At 41.7% G+C, this 26,473-nt stretch overlaps 1 protein-coding gene across 1 annotated transcript in view; it reads right to left on the bottom strand.

The window, feature by feature from the left end:
• The window catches only part of LOC110516873 (protein eyes shut homolog), a 240,571-nt gene that overhangs the window by 119,091 nt on the left and 95,007 nt on the right, over positions 1–26,473 (bottom strand). The window contains exon 12 of the mRNA XM_090217983.1: positions 24,528–24,678. Within this exon, the coding sequence (XP_090074109.1) occupies positions 24,528–24,678 (151 nt within the window). The remainder of the gene's footprint in view (positions 1–24,527; positions 24,679–26,473) is intronic.

The following is a 26,473-nucleotide window of genomic DNA, read 5'->3' as shown; positions in this document are numbered from 1 at the left end:
GTTGTTACAATTACACCATGAGTCGTTAATCATGAAACATACACCCCCGCCCTTCTCACCAGAGAGATGTTTGTTCCTGTCTGCGCGACACACTGAAAATCCCATTGGCTGTACGGACTCCGACAGCATGCCCCTAGCTGGCCATGTCTCCGTGAAACAGAGTATGTTACAATCCCGGATACCTCTTTGGAAAGCAGCTCTTGCCCTATTTTCATCGACTTTGTTAACTAGGGACTGGACATTAGCGAGTAATATACTTGGAAGCTGTGGGTGGTGTGCGCGCATCCGAAGCCTCACTAGAAGACCGCTCCGGCACCCTCCCCTCCAACGACATTGTTTTGGGTCAGCCTCTGGAATTAGTTCAAATGCCCTGTGAGGAGCAGACAAAGGATCCACTTTGGGAAAGTCGTATTCCTGGTCGTAGTGCTGGTTGTGCTGGTAAGTTCACGTTTCTCTGATATCCAATAGTTCTTCCCAGCTGTATGTAATAACACTTAAGGTTTTCTGGGCTAACAATGTAAGAAATAATACATAAAAAAACTAAATACTGCACAGTTTCCTAAGGACTTGAAGCGAAGCTGCCATCTCTATCGGCACCATCTTGCTGTATGTTCTGAGGTGTTTGACCTCGTAATATCTGAACAGCACATTCATGTTAAAAGTTGCTGAGAAAAAAACTGGAAAAAATATATAACTGTATCTGTGTTCCATTTAATGAACTATTTCAATTGAAACGGCAAATATAGTGCTTTTAGAACCAGAGAGACAAGCAGTCAGCACACAAAAACAGCCTCAACATGGAGATCATCATAAATATTAAAACTGTCAACATGGAGATCATCAAAAATATTAAAACTGTCAACATGGACATCATCATAAATATTAAAACTGTCAACATGGAGATCATCAAAAATATTTAAACTGTCAACATGGAGATCATCATAAATATTAAAACTGTCAACACGGGCATCATCATAAATATTCAAACTGTCAACATGGAGATCATCATAAATATAAAAACTGTCAACACGGGCATCATCATAAATATTCAAACTGTCAACATGGAGATCATCATAAATATTCAAACTGTCAACATGGAGATCATCATAAATATTAAAACTGTCAACACGGAGATCATCATAAATATTAAAACTGTCAACATGGAGATCATCATAAATATTCAAACTGTCAACACGGGCATCATCATAAATATTAAAACTGTCAACATGGAGATCATCATAAATATTCAAACTGTCAACACGGGCATCATCATAAATATTCAAACTGTCAACATGGAGATCATCATAAATATTCAAACTGTCAACATGGAGATCATCATAAATATTCAAACTGTCAACACGGGCATCATCATAAATATTAAAACTGTCAACATGGAGATCATCATAAATATTCAAACTGTCAACACGGGCATCATCATAAATATTCAAACTGTCAACATGGAGATCATCATAAATATTCAAACTGTCAACATGGAGATCATCATAAATATTAAAACTGTCAACACGGGCATCATCATAAATATTCAAACTGTCAACATGGAGATCATCATAAATATTCAAACTGTCAACATGGAGATCATCATAAATATTAAAACTGTCAACATGGAGATCATCATAAATATTCAAACTGTCAACACGGGCATCATCATAAATATTAAAACTGTCAACATGGAGATCATCATAAATATTCAAACTGTCAACACGGGCATCATCATAAATATTCAAACTGTCAACATGGAGATCATCATAAATATTCAAACTGTCAACATGGAGATCATCATAAATATTCAAACTGTCAACACGGGCATCATCATAAATATTAAAACTGTCAACATGGAGATCATCATAAATATTCAAACTGTCAACACGGGCATCATCATAAATATTCAAACTGTCAACATGGAGATCATCATAAATATTCAAACTGTCAACATGGAGATCATCATAAATATTAAAACTGTCAACATGGAGATCATCATAAATATTCAAACTGTCAACACGGGCATCATCATAAATAATCAAACTGTCAACACGGACATCATCAAAAGTATTCTGACTGTCAACACGGACATCATCAAAAGTATTCTGACTGTCAACACGGACATCACCATCAATAATCAAACTGTCAACACGGACATCATCATAAATATTCAAACTGTCAACACGGACATCATCAAAAGTATTCTGACTGTCAACATGGAGATCATCAAAAATATTAAAACTGTCAACATGGACATCATCATAAATATTCAAACTGTCAACATGGAGATCATCATAAATATTCAAACTGTCAACATGGACATCATCATAAATATTAAACTGTCAACATGGACATCATCATAAATATTCAAACTGTCAACATGGACATCATCATAAATATTCAAACTGTGGGGGAAAAAAGTATCCATGAAAAAAATAAAAAATATAAAAAACGAAATTATCTGCAGAAAAAAACACAAAAAACACTTGAGTATTATTTTCTCTCCCACTTTACTTTGAATAAAACACCCACAAAGCACCACCAGCAGCAGCTGTAGCAGGGAGCATACATTTAAATAATCCTATCGAGCAGGGAGAAGACAGTTGATGTGTAATAAAGGACTGAAAGGGATGCTGTGGAAAGCAATGTCCCATGCTTGTTGACCTTTACTCTCTTACGATGTGTCTCAAATGACTCCCTATTCTCTTTATAGTGCCTTCTTTTTGACCAGGGCCTATATAGGGAATAGGGTGCCATTTAGGATGCATCCTTAGATAATGTAAATGACTCACTCTGAGCTATAACCAAATGGCACCCTATTCCATATGTAGTGCACTACTTTTGATCAGAGCCCCATTATGAGCCCTGGTCAAAAGTAGTGAATGACACAGGGAATATGGTGCCATTTGGGACGTAGCATTTTGTCTGGTAGTGAATGGGAATGACTCATTCTAACCTAAACCACTGTGGAAACATCTGGCAGTGCAGAGTAGAAGAGAGTAGCGTAGAGTAGAGTCTAATGTCAACACGGATGAAACATTCTAAAATTAAAAAAATATATATGAAAAATAAAACACTAATATACACTAAACAAGTATGTGGACACACCTTCAAATTAGTGGATTCGGCTATTTCAGCCACACCCGTTGCTGACAGTTTTGTAAAATCAAGCAGCCATGCAATCTCCATAGACAAACATTGGCAGTGGAATGGTATTCCTGAAGAGCTCAGTGACTTTCAACGTGGAACTGTCATAGGATGCCACCTTTCCAACAAGACAGTTCATAAAATGTCCTGCTAGAACTGCCCTGGTCAACTTGCTTCCATTCAGCCACAAGAGCATTAGTGAGGTCGGGCACTGATGTTGGACAATTAGGCCTGGCTCACAGTCGGAGTTACAATTCATCCCAAAGGTGTTTGATGGGGTTGAGGTCAGGGCTCTGTGCAGGCCAGTCAAGTTCTTCCACACCAATCTCAACAAACCATTTTTGGGAAGTGGAAACGTCTAGAAGCAACAACGGCTCAGTCGCAATGTGGTAGGCCACACAGAACAGGGCCACCGAGTGCTGAATCGTTTGGATAAATTGTCTGTCCTTGGTTACAACATTCACTACCGAGTTCCAAACTTCCTCTGGAAGTAATGCCAGTACAATAACTGTTCGTCGGGAGCTTCATGAAATGGGTTTCCATGGCCGAGCAGCCGCACACAAACCTAAGATCACCATGAGCAATGCCAAGTGTCAGCTGGAGTGGTGTAATGCTTGCCGCCATTGGACTCTGGAGCAGTGGAATCCTATTCTCTGGAGTGATGAATCACACTTCACCATCTGGCAGTCTGAAGGAAGAATCTGGATTTGGCAGATGCCAGGTGAACACTACCTTCCCAAATGGATAAAGTCTAGCAGAGGAGGAATATTGGTGTGGGGCTGTTATTCATGGTTCAGGCCCTTTAGTTCCAGTGAATGGAAATCTTAACACTACAGCATACAATGATATTCTAGACGATTCTGTGCTTCCAACTTTGTGGCAACAGTTTGGGGAAGGCCCTTTCCTGTTTCAGCATGACAATGCCCCCGTGCACAAAGCAAGATCCACACAAAAACACCTTTGGGATGAATTGGAACACCGACTGTGAGCCAGGCCTAATCGTCCAACATCAGTGCCCGACCTCACTAATGCTCTTGTTCCAACATCTAGTGGAAAGCCTTCCCAGAAGATTGAAGGCTGTTTTCGCAGTTTTTGTTTTTATGCCCATGATTTTGGAATGAGATGTTTGACGAAGAGGTGTCCACATACTTATGGTCATGTAGTGTATCTTGATTAGATAAGTATTCAACCCCATGAGTCAATACATATTAGAATCGCCTTTGGCAGTGATTACAGCTGTGAGTATTTCTGGGTAAGTCTCTAAGAGCGTTCCACAGCCAATAAACAATGTAACTGTTCTATAGTCACCAATGGCCTGGGTAAGTCTCTAAGAGCGTTCCACAGCCAATAAACTCTGTAACTGTTCTAAAGTCACCATCGGCCTCATGGTGAAATCCCTGAGTGGTTTCCATCCTCTCTGGCAACTGAGTTAGGAAGGACACCTGTATCTGTGTAGTGACTGGGTGTATTGATACACCACCCAACATGTAATTAATAACTGCACCATGCTAAAGGATATTCAATGTCTGCTTTTTCATTTTGTTTACCCATCTACCAATAGGTGCCCTTCTTTGTGAGGCACTGGAAAACCTCACTGATAATAGATAATTGTATGTGTGGGGTACAGAGATGAGGAAGTCATTCAAAAATCTTGTTAAACACTATTATTGCACACATAGAGTCCAAGCAACTTATGTGACTTGTTTAGGCTTGCCATAAAACAGGTGTTGAATTATTTAGACTCAAGACTTCTCAGCTTTTCATTTTGTAAATATTTTGAAAAACACAATTCCACTGTGACATTATAGGGTATTGTGTGTAGGCCAGTGACACAAAACTAAGGCTGTAACAACGAAATGTGGAAAATGTCAAGGGGTGTGAATACTTTCTGAAGGCACTGTAGCTGTGTGTGTTTGTGCAATACACAAATACTCCAGGCCTTTAACAGACCAGGACAGGACAGGACAGGACAGACAGACACACTGACATTCAGCTAATTACAACATGAAAGTGAACAATACAGCAACAGTATATTCTGTTTCATTTACAGTTTACATCTAAATACAATTTAGCTGTCATCTTGTATTGTATCATTCATATTTATCCATCCTTCATTTAACCAGAGAAGTCCCACTGATGTTTACATTTTTTTCCCCAATTGAGCCCTGGCCAAGAGCTGCATCCATATAGTTACAATGAGACACACAACACAGCATACTGTATAACACCCAGGTACAAACAGTGCAAAGGCAATACGAGATGCTTAGAGAAGCACCGCTGCAAATATTGCAAATATTTAGTGGAGCCAACATGGAGCCAACATGGCCCCCCAGTGGCATCTATATCTTTATGTCTTCATCTATACCAACTTTGAGCCAACATGGCCCCCCAGTGGCATTTATCTTTCTGTCTTCATCTATACCAACTTTGAGCCAACATGGCCCCCCAGTAGCATTTATCTTTATGTCTTCATCTATACCAACATGGAGCCAACATGGCCCTCCTGTGGCATCTATCTTTATGTCTTCATCTATACCAACTTTGAGCCAACATGGCCCCCCAGTAGCATCTATCTTTATGTCTTCATCTATGGGTGTGTTTGTAAATTCACTCTGACTATCTCCACTGATTTCAGAGCACTCTCGTCTGTGTGTCAAAGCGCAGAATCACTGGCAAATTTATGAACGCTCAACACCCGTTGAATATGACCGGTGCCAGTAAACGTTGGCAAAAAATAGTAATTAAATTGTTCCCACCAGCACAGTCACAGTCACCAACGCTCTGGATAACATAAAAACTGCCTAACCAGCTCTGCTAGGGCAGGTAAAATTGTCAGAGTGAGCTGGTCTCTCATTTGTGTCTGGAAGTAGCTAGCAAGCTAGCCAATGTTAGCCAGTTAGCTTGGGTGCTTGACTGCTGTTGTGTGGTCAGAACGCTCAGATCAACCCTACTCCTCTGAATGCTACGAGAGCGATTTTTACAAACTAAAAATCTGGCAACGCTCTTAATTTACGAACGCCCCGAGCACACTCTGCGCGCACTCTGGCACTCCAGATTGAATTTACGAACAAACCCTATATCAACATGGAGCCAACATGGCCCCCAGTAGCTTCTATCTTTACGTCTTCATCTATATCAACATGGAGCCAACATGGCCCCCAGAAGCTTCTGTCTTTATGTCTTCATCTATATCAAGCTACCCCCAGTAGCTTCAAATTTGATTTGTCACATACACATGGTTAGCAGATGTTAATGCGAGTGTAGCAAAATGCTTGTGCTTCTAGTTCCGACAATGCAGTAATATCTAACAAGTAATATATCCTAACAATTTCACAACAACTACCAAGTATAAAGGAATGAATAAGAATATGTACATAAAAATATATGAATGAGTGATGGCCGAACAGCATAGGCAAGATGCAGTAGATGGTATAGAGTACAGTATATTCATATGAGATGAGTAATGTAGGGTATGTAAACATGATATAAAGTGGCATTGTTTAAAGTTGCTAGTGATACATTTATTACATACATTTTTCCATTATTAAAGTGGTTAGAGTTGAGTCAGTATGTTGGCAGCAGCCACTCAATGTTAGTGATGGCTGTTTAACAGTCTGATGACCTTGAGATAGAAGCTGTTTGTCTGTCTCTCGGTCCCAGCTTTGATGCACCTGTACTGACCTCACCTTCTGGATGATAGCGGGGTGAACAGGCAGTGGCTCGGGTGGTTGTTGTCCTTGATGATCTTTTCGGCCTTCCTGTGACATCGGGTGGTGTAGGTGTCCTGGAGGGCAGGTAGTTTGCCCCTCGGTGATGCGTTGTGCAGACCTCACTACCCTCTGGAGAGCCTTGCGGTTTTGGGGCCGGAGCAGTTGCCGTATCAGGCGGTGATACAGCCTGACAGGATGTTCTCGATTGTGCATCTGTAAAAGTTTGTGAGGGTTTTTGGTGACAAGCCAAAATTCTTCAGCCTCCTGAGGTTGAAGAGGCGCTGCTGCGCCTTCTTCATCACGCTGTCTGTGTGGGTGGACCAATTCAGTTGGTCCGTGGTGTGTACACTGAGGATCTTAAAACTTCCCACCTTCTCCACTACTGTCCCGTTGATGTGGATAGGGGGGTGCTACCTCTGCTGTTTCCTGAAGTCCACAATCATCTCCTTTGTTTTGTTGACATTGAGTGTGAGGTTATTTTCCTGACCCCACACTCCGAGGGCCCTCACCTCCTCCCTGTAGGCCGTCTCGTCATTGTTGGTAATCAAGCCTATCACTGTAGTGTCATCTGTAAACTTGATGATTGAGTTGGAGGCGTGCATGGCCACGCAGTCATGGGTGAACAGGGAGTACAGGAGAGGGCTGAGAACGCACCCTTGTGGGGCCCGTGTGTTGAGGATCAGCGGGGTGGAGATGTTGTAACCTACACTCACCACCAGGGGGCGGCACGTCAGGAAGTTCAGGACCCAGTTGCACAGGGCGGGGTCGAGACCCAGGGTCTCGAGCTTAATAACGAGTTTGGAGGGTACTATGGTGTTAAATGCTGAGCTGTAGTCGATGAACAGCATTCTTACATAGGTATTCCTCTTGTCCAGATGGGTTAGGGCAGTGTGCAGTGTGATTGCGATTGCTTTGTCTGTGGACCTATTGGGGCGGTAAGCAAATTGGAGTGGGTCTAGGGTGTCAGGTAGGGTGGAGGTGATATGGTCCTTGACTAGTCTTTCAAAGCCCTTCATGATGACGGAAGTGAGTGCTACGGGGCGGTGGTCATTAAGCTCTATTTGTCTTCATCCATGTCAAAATGGAGCCAACATGGCCCCCAGTATCTTCTATATTTATGTCTTCATCCATATCAAAATGGAGTCAACATGGCCCCCAGTATCTTCTATATTTATGTCTTCATCCATATCAAAATGGAGCCAACATGGCCCCCAGTATCTTCTATATTTATGTCTTCATCCATATCAAAATGGAGCCAACATGGCCCCCAGTATCTTCTATATTTATGTCTTCATCCATATCCAAATGGAGCCAACATGGCCCCCAGTATCTTCTATATTTATGTCTTCATCCATATCCAAATGGAGTCAACATGGCCCCCAGTATCTTCTATATTTATGTCTTCGTCCATATCAAAATGGAGTCAACATGGCCCCCAGTATCTTCTATATTTATGTCTTCATCCATATCCAAATGGAGTCAACATGGCCCCCAGTATCTTCTATATTTATGTCTTCATCCATATCCAAATGGAGTCAACATGGCCCCCAGTATCTTCTATATTTATGTCTTCATCCATGTCAAAATGGAGTCAACATGGCCCCCAGTATCTTCTATATTTATGTCTTCATCCATATCAAAATGGAGTCAACATGGCCCCCAGTATCTTCTATATTTATGTCTTCATCCATATCAAAATGGAGCCAACATGGCCCCCAGTATCTTCTATATTTATGTCTTCATCCATGTCAAAATGGAGTCAACATGGCCCCCAGTATCTTCTATATTTATGTCTTCATCCATATCCAAATGGAGTCAACATGGCCCCCAGTATCTTCTATATTTATGTCTTCATCCATATCCAAATGGAGCCAACATGGCCCCCAGTATCTTTGTCTTCAGCTATTTCAACAGCAGCGGAGTACCTCTCCTTCTACCCCTTTACAAGATTCAATGAAGATAATTAACTAGCTAGCTTCCTCTCCTCTCCTCTCCCCTCCTGTCAGTCAGAATGTGCAGTCTCTAGTGTCCCAAATGGCACCCTATTCCCTATATAGTACACTACTTTTGACCAGCAGGGATCTTTTGTTTCTTGGCGAATGGAAATGACTCAGTCAGAGCTATAACCTATGGGCCCTGGTCAAAAGCAGTCCACTTTATAGGGAGTAGACAGGGTGTCATTTGGGATGCAGCCTGTAAATCTGTCTCTGACCCCTATAACATTGACATGTTCCTTTGCCTTTTAATCTCGCTCTCCTGTCTGGTTGAAGGGATAAATAAACCCTGCATTGTAGTGGAAACATATCAATAATTCTGCCAGTTGATTTCATAGGGAGAGTGGAGACGTCACCTCCCTGTGTCTATTGAGCAGTGTGTGTGTGTGTGTGTGTGTGTGTGTGCATATGTGTTTGGTGTGTGTGTGTATGTGTTTGGTGTGTGTGTGTGTGTTTGGTGTGTGTGTTTGGTGTGTGTTTTTATGGGCATCACAGTGTGTTGGAACTCAAGGTCAGACAGGAGAGACAGGAGACACTTTAGTGGAATCCTAATGCAGTGGGAAAGGTTCTACAGGTCTTCATCTTAAAGAGAAGAATCTGGAATCTTTCTGATAAGAAATCAACTCCAACAAATCAGCTCATTTGGCAACAGATTTTCATGTGAATATTCTAAAATCTGCATTATAAAATATGTGTATTTTCCCACCAGTTGTGTTTGATGCGTAGTGCACACAAAATGTACTTTCTCGCTTAGGTTTTCATGTAACGAATAAAAAATATAATATTCAATGTGTTTCCATCGTATTTTCAACTCTGCCGAATGTTTTGTAACAAAAACTACTGCATTGAATAGCAAATGTGTCTAATCTGGTCTTGGCACCTGTGCTCTAGCCAACAGCTCACAGATACAGTGTGAGTAGGCTGTGTGAGTAGGCTGTGTGAGTAGGCTGTGTGGGTAGGCGGTGTGGGTAGGCTGTGTGGGTAGGCTGTGTGAGTAGGCTGTGTGAGTAGGCTGTGTGGGTAGGCGGTGTGGGTAGGCGGTGTGGGTAGGCTGTGTGAGTAGGCTGTGTGGGTAGGCTGTGTGGGTAGGCTGTGTGGGTAGGCTGTGTGGGTAGGCTGTATGAGTAGGCTGTGTGGGTAGGCTGTGTGGATAGGCTGTGTGGGTAGGCTGTGTGAGTAGGCTGTGTGAGTAGGCTGTGTGATTAGGCTGTGTGAGTAGGCTGTATGAGTAGGCTGTGTGGGTAGGCTGTGTGGATAGGCTGTGTGGGTAGGCTGTGTGAGTAGGCTGTGTGAGTAGGCTGTGTGAGTAGGCTAGTCTACATGATGAGATTATTATGGATGTGTGTCTTTCTATGTGTGTGTGTGTGTGTGTGTGTGTGTGTGGGTGTGTGTGTGTGTGTGTGTGTGTGTGTGTGTGTGTGTGTGTTTCTCATTATAGCCCACCTCTCAGTTGGCCAATAGAGTATGACCGAAGACCCCATATTTTTCCATTGACCAATGACTGTTTTACCAAGTGTTTCATCCATATTTTATTCTGCTTGCTTTTCAAAAGTAAATGTTGAAATTGTATCTGAATTACCCACACACTTCATTCAGACCTTGGATCAAAAGTAAACATGTATTTACTTCCTACAATACACACTCTACAACATAACACTTACCGAACGCTTAATAAAGGAGTAAAAAAAGACTTCCTACATCTTTTCACCACTAGGACTCCTGGCCTAATGTAAGTAGAGTAGATTAGAGTAGAATAGAGCAGAGTAGAATAGAGCAGAGCAGAATAGAGCAGAGTAGAATAGAGCAGAGTATATTAGAGCAGAGTAGAATAGAGCAGAGTAGATTAGAGCAGAGTAGAATAGAGCAGAGTAGAATAGAGCAGAGTATATTAGAGCAGAGTAGAATAGAGCAGAGTAGATTAGAGCAGAGTATATTAGAGCAGAGTAGATTAGAGCAGAGTAGAATAGAGCAGAGTAGAATAGAGCAGAGTATATTAGAGCAGAGTAGATTAGAGCAGAGTAGATTAGAGCAGAGTATATTAGAGCAGAGTAGAATAGAGCAGAGTAGATTAGAGCAGAGTAGAATAGAGCAGAGTAGAATAGAGCAGAATAGAGCAGAGCAGAATAGAGCAGAGTAGATTAGAGCAGAGTAGAATAGAGCAGAGTAGAATAGAGCAGAGCAGAGCAGAATAGAGCAGAGTAGAATACAGCATAGTAGAATAGAGCAGAGCAGAATAGAGCAGAGCAGAATAGAGCAGAGCAGAATACAGCATAGTAGAATAGAGCAGAGTAGAATACAGCATAGTAGAATAGAGCAGAGTAGAATAGAGCAGAGCAGAATAGAGCAGAGTAGAATACAGCATAGTAGAATAGAGCAGAGTAGAATAGAGCAGAGCAGAATAGAGCAGAGTAGAATACAGCATAGTAGAATAGAGCAGAGCAGAATAGAGCAGAGTAGAATACAGCATAGTAGAATAGAGCAGAGTAGAATAGAGCAGAGCAGAATAGAGCAGAGCAGAATAGAGCAGAGTAGATTAGAGCAGAGTAGAGCAGAGTAGAGCAGCGCAGACTAGAGCAGATTAGAGCAGAGTAAAGCAGATTAGAGTAGAGTAGAGGAGAGCAGCCACTGAAACATATCATGACCCAGCGGCCGCTCATCTCAACCCCCACAGAGAAAACAGGAAATGGCCGAGAGTCCAAATGGAATCCGTAAATGACACGAAGGAAAGAGCCCAGCTCTTTAGAACTCTGAGGGTTCTAAAAACACAGAGAGAAGAGTCCAGCATTCCATTCCACATGAACTGTTACTGTTCCGTCTGCCAGCCAGGAGAAACAGCGCTCTATGAAACAGCCGTTTGGTCCAACTTGGGCAATTCCACAGTAACAGAGCGACACTGAGACTCAGAATTTTCACTTTAAAATGTATGTCAAACAAAAACCAATGATTGCAAAGTTAAATCTAATCAAAGTATATTTTTCACATTCACCTTACAGTGAAATGCTTACTTACAAGTCCTTAACCAGTTTTTAAGTAAAAAAAATTGGTATTAGGTAAACAATGGATAAGTAAAGAAATAAAAGAAAGAGTAAAAAATAACGGTAGCAAGGCTATATAGAGGATGTACCGGTACAGAGTCAATGTGCGGGTGCACCGGTTAGTTGGGCTATTTGAGGTAATATGTACATGTAGGATTAGTTAAAGTGACTATGCATAGATGATAAACAGAGAGTAGCAGCAGAGTAAAATGATGGTGTTGGAGTCATGCCTGGCCATGCAGTCGTGGGTGAACAGGGAGTACAGGAGGGGGCTGAGCACACACATCTGAGGGGCTCCAGTGTTGAGGATCAGCGTGGCAGATGTGTTGTTACCTGCCCTTACCACCTGGGGGCGACCCGTCAGGAAGTCCAGGATCCAGTTGCAGAGGGAGGTGTTTAGTCCTAGAGTCCTTAGCTTAGTGATGAGCTTTGTGGGCACTATGGTGTTGAACGTTGAGCTGTAGTCAATGAACAGCATTCTCACGTAGGTGTTCCTTTTATCCAGTTGAGAAAGGGCTGTGTGAAGCGCAATAGAGATTGCATCATCACCGTTATGCACAAGGACTACTTTTAACAATTTCCACTGAAAGTTTTACAAAAACACATTTATTTGAAGAGCAGTGCAGATACAAAGTTTGGTAACAGAATGATGGAAAAAACAGCACAAACCGTCATACCGTGGAATAGACATCCAACACCTACTGATGAGTCAGAGTTTAGACATCCAACACCTACTGATGAGTCAGAGTTTAGACATCCAACACCTACTGGTGAGAGTCAGAGTTTAGACATCCAACACCTACTGATGAGAGTCAGTCTAGACATCCAACACCTACTGATGAGAGTCAGAGTCGAGACATCCAACACCTACTGATGAGAGTCAGAGTCTAGACATCCAACACCTAACGATGAGTCAGAGTTTAGACATCCAACACCTACTGATGAGAGTCAGAGTCTAGACATCCAACACCTACTGATGAGTCAGAGTTTAGACATCCAACACCTACTGATGAGTCAGAGTCTAGACATCCAACACCTACTGATGAGTCAGAGTTTAGACATCCAACACCTACTGATGAGTCAGAGTCTAGACATCCAACACCCACTGATGAGTCAGAGTCTAGACATCCAACACCTAACGATGAGAGTCAGTCTAGACATCCAACACCTAACGATGAGTCAGAGTTTAGTTCTCCAACATCTAACAATGAGTCAGAACTCAAACGATGAGAGTCAGTCTAGAACTCAAACACATCATGATGAGTCAGAGTTTATATAGTTTATAGTTTATAGTTTATAGCCCACCTCTCAGTTGGCCAATAGAGTATGACCGAAGACCCCATATTTTTCCATTGACCAATGACTGTTTTACCAAGTGTTTCATCCATATTTTATTCTGCTTGCTTTTCAAAAGTAAATGTTGAAATTGTATCTGAATTACCCACACACTTCATTCAGACCTTGGATCAAAAGTAAACATGTATTTACTTCCTACAATACACACTCTACAACATAACACTTACCGAACGCTTAATAAAGGAGTAAAAAAAGACTTCCTACATCTTTTCACCACTAGGACTCCTGGCCTAATGTAAGTAGAGTAGATTAGAGTAGAATAGAGCAGAGTAGAATAGAGCAGAGCAGAATAGAGCAGAGTAGAATAGAGCAGAGTATATTAGAGCAGAGTAGAATAGAGCAGAGTAGATTAGAGCAGAGTAGAATAGAGCAGAGTAGAATAGAGCAGAGTATATTAGAGCAGAGTAGAATAGAGCAGAGTAGATTAGAGCAGAGTATATTAGAGCAGAGTAGATTAGAGCAGAGTAGAATAGAGCAGAGTAGAATAGAGCAGAGTATATTAGAGCAGAGTAGATTAGAGCAGAGTAGATTAGAGCAGAGTATATTAGAGCAGAGTAGAATAGAGCAGAGTAGATTAGAGCAGAGTAGAATAGAGCAGAGTAGAATAGAGCAGAATAGAGCAGAGCAGAATAGAGCAGAGTAGATTAGAGCAGAGTAGAATAGAGCAGAGTAGAATAGAGCAGAGCAGAGCAGAATAGAGCAGAGTAGAATACAGCATAGTAGAATAGAGCAGAGCAGAATAGAGCAGAGCAGAATAGAGCAGAGCAGAATACAGCATAGTAGAATAGAGCAGAGTAGAATACAGCATAGTAGAATAGAGCAGAGTAGAATAGAGCAGAGCAGAATAGAGCAGAGTAGAATACAGCATAGTAGAATAGAGCAGAGTAGAATAGAGCAGAGCAGAATAGAGCAGAGTAGAATACAGCATAGTAGAATAGAGCAGAGCAGAATAGAGCAGAGTAGAATACAGCATAGTAGAATAGAGCAGAGTAGAATAGAGCAGAGCAGAATAGAGCAGAGCAGAATAGAGCAGAGTAGATTAGAGCAGAGTAGAGCAGAGTAGAGCAGCGCAGACTAGAGCAGATTAGAGCAGAGTAAAGCAGATTAGAGTAGAGTAGAGGAGAGCAGCCACTGAAACATATCATGACCCAGCGGCCGCTCATCTCAACCCCCACAGAGAAAACAGGAAATGGCCGAGAGTCCAAATGGAATCCGTAAATGACACGAAGGAAAGAGCCCAGCTCTTTAGAACTCTGAGGGTTCTAAAAACACAGAGAGAAGAGTCCAGCATTCCATTCCACATGAACTGTTACTGTTCCGTCTGCCAGCCAGGAGAAACAGCGCTCTATGAAACAGCCGTTTGGTCCAACTTGGGCAATTCCACAGTAACAGAGCGACACTGAGACTCAGAATTTTCACTTTAAAATGTATGTCAAACAAAAACCAATGATTGCAAAGTTAAATCTAATCAAAGTATATTTTTCACATTCACCTTACAGTGAAATGCTTACTTACAAGTCCTTAACCAGTTTTTAAGTAAAAAAAATTGGTATTAGGTAAACAATGGATAAGTAAAGAAATAAAAGAAAGAGTAAAAAATAACGGTAGCAAGGCTATATAGAGGATGTACCGGTACAGAGTCAATGTGCGGGTGCACCGGTTAGTTGGGCTATTTGAGGTAATATGTACATGTAGGATTAGTTAAAGTGACTATGCATAGATGATAAACAGAGAGTAGCAGCAGAGTAAAATGATGGTGTTGGAGTCATGCCTGGCCATGCAGTCGTGGGTGAACAGGGAGTACAGGAGGGGGCTGAGCACACACATCTGAGGGGCTCCAGTGTTGAGGATCAGCGTGGCAGATGTGTTGTTACCTGCCCTTACCACCTGGGGGCGACCCGTCAGGAAGTCCAGGATCCAGTTGCAGAGGGAGGTGTTTAGTCCTAGAGTCCTTAGCTTAGTGATGAGCTTTGTGGGCACTATGGTGTTGAACGTTGAGCTGTAGTCAATGAACAGCATTCTCACGTAGGTGTTCCTTTTATCCAGTTGAGAAAGGGCTGTGTGAAGCGCAATAGAGATTGCATCATCACCGTTATGCACAAGGACTACTTTTAACAATTTCCACTGAAAGTTTTACAAAAACACATTTATTTGAAGAGCAGTGCAGATACAAAGTTTGGTAACAGAATGATGGAAAAAACAGCACAAACCGTCATACCGTGGAATAGACATCCAACACCTACTGATGAGTCAGAGTTTAGACATCCAACACCTACTGATGAGTCAGAGTTTAGACATCCAACACCTACTGGTGAGAGTCAGAGTTTAGACATCCAACACCTACTGATGAGAGTCAGTCTAGACATCCAACACCTACTGATGAGAGTCAGAGTCGAGACATCCAACACCTACTGATGAGAGTCAGAGTCTAGACATCCAACACCTAACGATGAGTCAGAGTTTAGACATCCAACACCTACTGATGAGAGTCAGAGTCTAGACATCCAACACCTACTGATGAGTCAGAGTTTAGACATCCAACACCTACTGATGAGTCAGAGTCTAGACATCCAACACCTACTGATGAGTCAGAGTTTAGACATCCAACACCTACTGATGAGTCAGAGTCTAGACATCCAACACCCACTGATGAGTCAGAGTCTAGACATCCAACACCTAACGATGAGAGTCAGTCTAGACATCCAACACCTAACGATGAGTCAGAGTTTAGTTCTCCAACATCTAACAATGAGTCAGAACTCAAACGATGAGAGTCAGTCTAGAACTCAAACACATCATGATGAGTCAGAGTTTAGAACTCAAACACATGATGATGAGTCAGAGTTTGGATAATACTAATGAGACATCAGAGTTGAAAGAAAATGGTGATCTGGGTTGCGTCCCAAACAACACACTATTTCCTATATTTCCTATGGGCCAGAAGTAGTGCACTGCATAGGGTGGCATTTGGGACACAGCCCTGGTGGTTTCTATCTCGCTGTGTTCCTGTGGAACAGCTTTAAAGAGAAGTGATGTTCACAGGTCTCTGTCTCTCTCCTTTAATCTACCATTGCACATCGCAAAATTATACTTTAGAATCTCAAACGTATTTTCTATCAGATGACCTCTAGTCTATATTATTAACCATTAGACATCGTTTTTGATATCCTCCATGTTTCACACCACTACAAGCACTGTTTAACATACAAATATAATCCACTGTGTCTTAACTATCAAGAGACGTCAGCTAAAGTATATTCTTGATTAAATATTCACAATGCTCCATGTTCCCTCGATTTGTGTGTGATCAGCAAGGTTGAGGAGTGGAATCAGATGAGACAGATGACTTGTCACTACTGAGCTGGGCCCCAATTTATCAAGCATCTCAGAGTAGGAGTGCTGATCTAGGATCAGGTCCTCCCTGTCCATAATAATCACTATGATTCATTATGATCTAAAATACAAAACTGATTCTAAATCAGCACTACAGTACTACATTCAGATACATTAGCTCCTCTGTAGATGGCAGTGTCATGTTGAAGACAGTTGAGTTCATATACTGTACATTAGCTCCTCTGTAGATGGCAGTGTCATGTTGAAGACAGTTGATTTCATATACTGTACATTAGCTCCTCTGTAGCTGGCATCCTCATGTTGAAGACAGTTGATTTCATATACTGTACATTAGCTCCTCTGTAGATGGCAGCCTCATGTTGAAGACAGTTGATTTCATATACTGTACATTAGCTCCTCTGTAGATGGCAGCCTCATGTTGTAGACAGTTGATTTCATATACTGTACATTAGCTCCTCTGTAGATGGCAGTGTCATGTTGAAGACAGTTGATTTCATATACTGTACATTAGGTCCTCTGTAGATGGCAGCCTCATGTTGAAGACAGTTGAGTTCATATAGTGTACATTAGCTCCTCTGTAGATGGCAGTGTCATGTTGAAGACAGTTGATTTCATATACTGTACATTAGGTCCTCTGTAGATGGCAGCCTCATGTTGAAGACAGTTGAGTTCATATAGTGTACATTAGCTCCTCTGTAGATGGCAGTGTCATGTTGAAGACAGTTGATTTCATATACTGTACATTAGGTCCTCTGTAGATGGCAGTGTCATGTTGAAGACAGTTGATTTCATATACTGTACATTAGGTCCTCTGTAGATGGCAGCCTCATGTTGAAGACAGTTGATTTCATATACTGTACATTAGGTCCTCTGTAGATGGCAGCCTCATGTTGAAGACAGTTGAGTTCATATAGTGTACATTAGCTCCTCTGTAGATGGCAGACTCATGTTGAAGACAGTTGATTTCATATACTGTACAGTAGCTCCTCTGTAGCTGGCAGCCTCATGTTGAAGACAGTTGATTTCATATACTGTACATTAGCTCCTCTGTAGCTGGCATCCTCATGTTGAAGACAGTTGATTTCATATACTGTACAGTAGCTCCTCTGTAGCTGGCAGCCTCATGTTTAAGTAAAACACCGTATGGCAGCACTACTGTATGAAATGTGCAGTAAAGCGATGCCATAGTCTAAATATGTAACCAACATGGCACTATGTCACAATGATTCTCAGTTAATCATCTTCAATGTCAAATATCCAGGTTATTAAGGAAGTAATCATTAACATTGCAACTGTACAAAATTAATGTGTGGGGGTCTGGTCTTCAATAATGTACATGGGCATTGCCGTGGTAAAGGGAAAGGGGGATACCTAGTTAGTTGTACAACTGAATGTATTCAACTTCGGCGCCCAGGGATCGGTAGGTTAACTGTCTTGTTCAGGGGCAGAATGAGAGATGTTTACCTTTTTACCTCATCTCGGGGATTTGATCGAGCAACCTTTCGGTTATTGGCTCAACGCTCTAACCACTAGAAGTAGGGGTGCTGAGGGTACTGCAGAACCCCCTGAAAAATCTGAATAAAAAAATATACTAATACAAAATATATATACAGTTGAAGTCGGAGGTTTACATACACTTAGGTTGGAGTCATTAGAACTAATTTCTCAACCACTCCACACATTTCTTGTTAACAAACTATAGTTTTGGCAAGTTGGTTAGGACATCTACTTTGTGTATGACACCAAGTAATTTTTACAACAATTGTTTACAGACAGATTATTTCACTGTATCCCAATTCCAGTGGGTCAGGAGTGTACAAAAAATAAGTTGACTGTGCCTTTAAACAGCTTGGAAAATTCCAGAAAGTAATTCCATGGATTTATAAGCTTCTGATAGGCTAATTGACATCATTTGAGTCAATTGGAGGTGTACATGTGGATGTATTTCAAGGCCTACCTTCAAACTCAGTGCCTGAGTAAAAGCTGAAATAAATAATTCTCTCTACTATTACTCTGACATTTCACATTCTTCAAATAAAGTGGCCACTAAAATAACAATGTACATAAGGACATTTTTCTTATATAATTATATTCTTACTTTCAGTCCACGAGAATCCAATTTTATATTTTCAATAGTAAACTGACAGTGCATCACAAATGGTACCCTGTTCCTTATAAATTACCATATCATGTACTTTCATCATTTATATAATTTATGTGTTTTATTTAAATTCGTGTGAGAGAGATGGGAGTGAGAGAGAAATAGAGAGTACATTTTATGAGTGTAATGCTTACTGTTTATTTCACTTTTGTTTATTGTCTATTTCACTTGTTTTGGCAATATAAACATATGTTTCCCCTGCCAATAAAGCCCTTCAATTCAAATGTAGGCAACATGTGAATAGGAAGAGTAGGTCAACTCAGACAAAAGACTGAACAGATGTCCGTTTGATATCCCTCCCTCCCTCCCTCCCTCCCTCCCTCCCTCCCTCCCTCCCTCCCCCCCTCCCTCCCTCCCTCACTCCCTCACTCCCTCCCTCACTCCCTCACTCCCTCCCCCCCCCCTCCCTCCCTCCCTCCCCTCCCCTCCCCTCCCCCCCTCCCTCCCCTCCCCTCCCCTCCCCCCCTCCCTCCCTCCCCTCCCCTCCCTCCCTCCCTCAGCATGCCAGTCAGAAGAGTCAAGGCTTTCAAATGCACAGATTTCCCAGCACTTAGGTGTGTTTTATAGGCATAGGGGACAATGGCATATCAAGCATGTTTGATCATATATTTGGAGTGTGCACCTTCAACAATGTTCAAATGGTGTTCCATGAAAGCCGTTTGAGGTCAGCCACTTAGTGCAATGTTCAACAGTGTCATCTTTTTAAAAAACACACTTGAATCAATTGCCATGAGCAAAACATTAATAGCAAAGCTTAAAAACAATATTTTTCATAACTAAAGCACTGATAAGTCATTTTAAAGAGCCAAATCACTTTGGCTCTACACCTCCTCCTCTACCCATTTATGTCCAGGTAATAATATTATTGTCCAACAAAGCAGAAATATTATTATTATAAAAAAAGTAATTTGATCCGAGATCGGCAAGGTCACCCCAGGGGAAAAAAATGAAATTGTTCAATAGGCAATTGTGGCGATGAATCACACAGATACAGAGCTTTTATGTACAAAGCAGTCTTGGATGCACATGCAATATGCCACTGTAGACTAGGCAGACCACATGCAATATGCTAGCTCAAAGTGACTGCCACTGTAGACTAGGCAGACCACATGCAATATGCTAGCTCAATGTGACTGCCACTGTAGACTAGGCAGACCACATGCAATATGCTAGCTCAAAGTGACTGCCCCTGTAGACTAGGCAGACCACATGCAATATGCTAGCTCAAAGTGACTGCCACTGTAGACTAGGCAGACCACATGCAATATGCTAGCTCAATGTGACTGCCGCTGTAGACTAGGCAGACCACATGCAATATGCTAGCTCAATGTGACTGCCACCGTAGACTAGGCAGACCACATGCAATATGCTAGCTCAAAGTGACTGCCGCTGTAGACTAGGCAGACCACATGCAATATGCTAGCTCAAAGTGACTGCCCCTGTAGACTAGGCAGACCACATGCAATATGCTAGCTCAATGTGACTGCCGCTGTAGACTAGGCAGACCACATGCAATATGCTAGCTCAAAGTGACTGCCACTGTAGACTAGGCAGACCACATGCAATATGCTAGCTCAAAGTGACTGCCACTGTAGACTAGGCAGACCACATGCAATATGCTAGCTCAAAGTGACTGCCACTGTAGACTAGGCAGACCACATGCAATATGCTAGCTCAAAGTGACTGCCACTGTAGACCAGGCAGACCACATGCAATATGCTAGCTCAAAGTGACTGCCACTGTAGACTAGGCAGACCACATGCAATATGCTAGCTCAAAGTGACTGCCACTGTAGACTAGGCAGACCACATGCAATATGCTAGCTCAAAGTGACTGCCACTGTAGACTAGGCAGACCACATGCAATATGCTAACTCAAAGTGACTGCCGCTGTAGACTAGGCAGACCACATGCAATATGCTAGCTCAAAGTGACTGCCACTGTAGACTAGGCAGACCACATGCAATATGCTAGCTCAAAGTGACTGCCACTGTAGACTAGGCAGACCACATGCAATATGCTAGCTCAAAGTGACTGCCACTGTAGACTAGGCAGACCACATGCAATATGCTAGCTCAAAGTGACTGCCACTGTAGACTAGGCAGACCACATGCAATATGCTAGCTCAAAGTGACTGCCGCTGTAGACTAGGCAGACCACATGCAATATGCTAGCTCAAAGTGACTGCCGCTGTAGACTAGGCAGACCACATGCAATATGCTAGCTCAAAGTGACTGCCACTGTAGACTAGGCAGACCACATGCAATATGCTAGCTCAAAGTGACTGCCACTGTAGACCAGGCAGACCACATGTTTTTTAACCCTCCCTGTTATTTTGTTGTAAAATGGTGCAAAAACACTTTTGAAGTAATTTATGAAAGGCTTGAGAGAGAGATGGTGAGAGAGATATGTAGAGAGAGAGGAAGATAGAAGGAAGGAGAGGAGGGGAAGAGAAAACAGTGCTGACTCAAACTTGAATAAAATAAAATGACAATATGTTTCACTCCCGTGGTGCTTTCACTGCTGTAGATTCCCAGATGATCTGAGATGACTGATCATGACTGATGTTATTGTTGCTGGTATTATTACATCTTTTCACGACTGAAATTTCTCTACCCAATGTTCTCAACACAACCATGCTGACTCATATTCTGCTACTGATCAGCTACTGTACACTAACACACACACACACACACACACACACACACACACACACACACACTGTTTTGAAGCCATGTTTTTGGTCTTGTCTTTTCTTTGTAATTACTGTACATAAATGCTAAATATAACAAATCAAAGCTAAGTGAAGGTATGATGCTATCCCCAACATGCCAGTTTGCCCCTTCATCATCTCTAAGGGAACACCTCAGGTTTTATCATCTCTCTAAGGGAACATCTCAGGTTTTATCATCTCTCTAAGGGAACACCTCAGGTTTTATCATCTCTCTAAGGGAACACCTCAGGTTTTATCATCTCTCTAAGGGAACACCTCAGGTTTTATCATCTCTCTAAAGGAACACCTCAGGTTTTATCATCTCTCTAAGGGAACACCTCAGGTTTTATCATCTCTCTAAAGGAACACCTCAGGTTGTATCATCTCTCTAAAGGAACACCTCAGGTTTTATCATCTCTCTAAGGGAACACCTCAGGTTTTATCATCTCTCTAAGGGAACATCTCAGGTTGTATCATCTCTCTAAGGGAACACCTCAGGTTTTATCATCTCTCTAAGGGAACACCTCAGGTTTTATCATCTCTCTAAGGGAACACCTCAGGTTTTATCATCTCTCTAAGGGAACACCTCAGGTTTTATCATCTCTCTAAGGGAACACCTCAGGTTATCATCTCTAAGGGAACACCTCAGGTTGTATCATCTCTCTAAGGGAACACCTCAGGTTGTATCATCTCTCTAAGGGAACACCTCAGGTTGTATCATCTCTCTAAAGGAACACCTCAGGTTTTATCATCACTCTAAGGGAACACCTCAGGTTTTATAATCTCTCTAAGGGAACACCTCAGGTTTTATAATCTCTCTAAGAGAACACCTCAGGATGAATCATCTCTCTATGGGAACACCTCAGGTTTTATCATCTCTCTAAGAGAACACCTCAGGATGAATCATCTCTCTATGGGAACACCTCAGGTTTTATCATCTCTCTAAGAGAACACCTCCGGTTTTATCATCTCTCTAAGAGAACACCTCCGGTTTTATCATCTCTCTAAGGGAACACCTCAGGTTTTATAATCTCTCTAAGAGAACACCTCAGGATTAATCATCTCTCTATGGGAACACCTCAGGTTTTATCATCTCTCTAAGGGAACATCTCAGGTTTTATCATCTCTCTAATGGAATGATAGAAGTGCTGGTCTAGGATCAGGTTCCTCCTGTCCATGTAATCTTATTCATTGTGATCTAAAAGGCTAAACTGGTCCTAGATCAGCAGTCTTACTATGAGAAGCTTAGTGAATACGGACTCTCCAATCCCCTTTCCATTGGAGTGATTTCACGGTTGAACATAGGGTATATCATGAAATGATCTCAAGATAATGGTGAATTGGCAGGCAGTGGGGAATAGGATGAGGGGTAACACTCTACTTGACACCCAGCATCATAACACGTTAAGACACAGTCATAACCATGTCGTAATATGTCATAACAGCTGACATAATGTGTCATTACTTGTCATAATATGGTCATAACACTGTCATTACCCATATAGTTACATCTGTTGTGACATATTGTGTTATTTTAAAGGCTGGCTATGACACCTACATAAGAGTGTCAAAATCCACATTTTTTCAAATGATTTTTTTTTCCCAGCCAAAAAGTTTCCTTTCGTTTTGAAAGTTTGTAATTCATTCTTTACAGTCATGTTAATTATTTTCATTACATTTTAAATAACTTTCAGAAAATACACTTTATGACACTGTCACTTTCAGAAAATGTCATGTAACATAAACATGCTGTTGACAAGTAGGCTATGGAATGTTATGCCTTGTGTGGTTGGTTTTGTGGCTTTTGACATGCCTATGTAAGTGTCATAATCAGAGATAAAATAACACAATATATGTCACAACAGCTGTAAATACATGGGTCACGACAGTGTTATGACCATGTTACGTCAGCTTTTATGACATATTATGACATCGTTAGGATGAGGTAAGATACAGTGGGGAATAGGATGAGGTAAGATACAGTGGGGAAAAGGATGAGGTAAGATACAGTGGGGAATAGGATGAGGTACAATACAGTGGGGAATAGGATGAGGTACGATACAGTGGGGAATAGGATGAGGTAAGATACAGTGGGGAATAGGATGAGGTACGATACAGTGGGGAATAGGATGAGGTAAGATACAGTGGGGAATAGGATGAGGTAAGATACAGTGGGGAATAGGATGAGGTAAGATACAGTGGGGAATAGGATGAGGTAAGATACAGTGGGGAATAGGATGAGGTAAGATACAGTGGGGAATAGGATGAGGTAAGATACAGTGGGGAGTAGGATGAGGTAAGATACAGTGGGGAATAGGATGAGGTAAGATACAGTGGGGAATAGGATGAGGTAAGATACAGTGGGGAGTAGGATGAGGTAAGATACAGTGGGGAATATGATGAGGTAAGATACAGTGGGGAATAGGATGAGGTAAGATACAGTGGGGAATAGGATGAGGTACAATACAGTGGGGAATAGGATGAGGTACGATACAGTGGGGAATAGGATGAGGTAAGATACAGTGGGGAATAGGATGAGGTAAGATACAGTGGGGAATAGGATGAGGTAAGATACAGTGGGGAATAGGATGAGGTAAGATACAGTGGGGAATAGGATGAGGTACGATACAGTGGGGAATAGGATGAGGTAAGATACAGTGGGGAATAGGATGAGGTAAGATACAGTGGGGAATAGGATGAGGTAAGATACAGTGGGGAATAGGATGAGGTAAGATACAGTGGGGAATAGTTAGAGATTGTGACTCTAGCTGCACCAAGGTCATCGGTTCAATTCCCGCAGGGATCATCACATACTGTACGAAAAATGTATGACTTACTGTCCCGTAAGTAGCTTTGGTAAAATAGTCTGCTAAGTGGCATAGGTATATGAAGTAAAAGAGTCCGGTCAGTGAAAGGCCTGCTAACTGGACCACACATGGCCTCTCTGGTCATGGGTTCTAAAACCGCCCTGCGACCTTCCATTCTTCCCACATTTGTCTTCCTTCTTCAACTGACCTCTGTATTTATCCAAAAAAGAAATAAAATAAGCACTTCTTACCGTATTCTGATGGATGTCTGCCTGTTAGTGTTGATGGTTTGGCCTGCGTCTGCATTCAACACCTGGACACCACTACATCCCAGTTTTACCACAGGGATCCCATCCTGGAGCAACACGTGGAGAAACCGATCACCTAAATTCTCTTCCCGAGCTGAAAAGAGCAGAGATAATACGATCAGTTCAAAATAATTTCAAAAGTGGCCTATTTTGGTTTGGATTTAGTGGCCTATATTTGGGTAGTCTATTCAGGCTATTCTTTAACAATTCTGATCTTCTCAAAGAAATCTCCGACTTCAACTACCAATTTGACGGAGATACAATATGTGAATAGGAATCGTTTGGAATTTAATTTAAAACCAATTTCCATCCTTTCAGCACCCACAATGCATTTCTATTAACAGAAAAATTATGTTGGATTGAATGAAAATAACAAAACAATTTTCCAGTAAGTTAAAATCGGAATTTCTTTCACAGCAGTACCTGACATGCAAGCTATTGAAAAGAGATGCATTATTTGTATCTTAAAAGAATGAGTCAATATTTCTGAATATTGTACTAATATCCAGACACACTCTCTTTTGGGTCTTTTTATCACCAGAGACCAACTGGGCTTCAAACCAACCTCAAGGGACCAACTGGGCTTCAAACCAACCTCAAGGGACCAACTGGGCTTCAAACCAACCTCAACGGACCAACTGGGCTTCAAACCAATCTCAAGGGACCAACTGGCTTAATCTGACTCTGGGAAACCAACCCAGAGGGACCAACTGGGCTTCATCTGCCTTTGGGAAACCAACCCGAGGGAAGGGTTCCCCAGTTGGTGGCTTGTGGGCTATTTTTTTTCAGCCCCTCAAAATTGTTAGGGACATACAAGACTGTAAAAACAAGAGCAAATCAGCTCCAAGTTATTTTAATTTTGGAAACCTGTTACAAAGTATTCCGGGTTGGATGGCGCTGTGTTAAGAAGCAGTGCCGCTTGGTTGGGTTGTGTATTGGAGGACGCATGACTTTCAACCTTCGTTGTTTTGTAGGTAGTATTTAATGAAGCTGCCAGTTGAGGACTTGTGAGGCGTCTGTTTCTCAAACTAGACACTCTAATGCACTTGTCCTCTTGCTCAGTTGTGCACCGAAGCCTGCCACTCCTCTTTCTATTCTGGTTAGCGACAGTTTGTGCTGTTCTGCAAAGGGAGTAGTCAACAGCAATGTACGAGATTTCAGTTTATTGGCAATTTCTCGCATGGAATAGCCTTCATTTCTCAGAACAAGAATAGACTGACGAGTTTCAGAAGAAAGTTATTTTCAGCTGCGCTAACATAATTGCAAAAGGGTTTCTAATGATCAATTAGTCTTTTAAAATGATAAACTTGGATTAGCTAACACAACGTGCCATTGGAACACAGGAGTGATGGTTGCTGATAAATGTAGATATTCCACAAAAAATCTGCCGTTTCCAGCTACAATGGTAATTTACAACATTAACAATGTCTACACTATATTTCTGATCAATTTGATGTTATTTTAAATGGACCAAAAATTTGTTTTTCTTTCAAAAACAAGGACATTTCTAAATGACCCCAAACTTTTGAACGGTAGTGTATATCACCTTACCCAATCGAGATGCTAAAAACATCTTTGGAGCGCCAAACAAAGATGTCATGTAGAAATACACAAGACATGTAGTTTTAAGCTGTGTGGCTGTGCCCTCCCAAGCATGTGGCTGATTAGCCATCACTGTGTGACAGTACACACTGTGTCTTAACTAATGGCTGTCTATGTACTCTCCCCATTAGAATGACCCATGAATACATTGAATAAATTGGTATACGCATGAGAGGTCTTCGGGAGCATAATAGCTCACTTAATTGCCTATTATTTTCAATACTATCGTACTGAAACACCAAGTACGATAACGTATAAGTCTGCATATGCACCATATATAAATGAGG

This window comes from Oncorhynchus mykiss, chromosome 23 (genome assembly GCF_057628025.1).
Source record: "Oncorhynchus mykiss isolate SJ-2025 chromosome 23, ASM5762802v1, whole genome shotgun sequence".
In the NCBI taxonomy this organism is placed as follows: Eukaryota; Metazoa; Chordata; class Actinopteri; order Salmoniformes; family Salmonidae; genus Oncorhynchus; species Oncorhynchus mykiss.
Note: the sequence above shows the minus strand (reverse complement) of the source record. Positions and strands in the feature narration are given on the sequence as shown.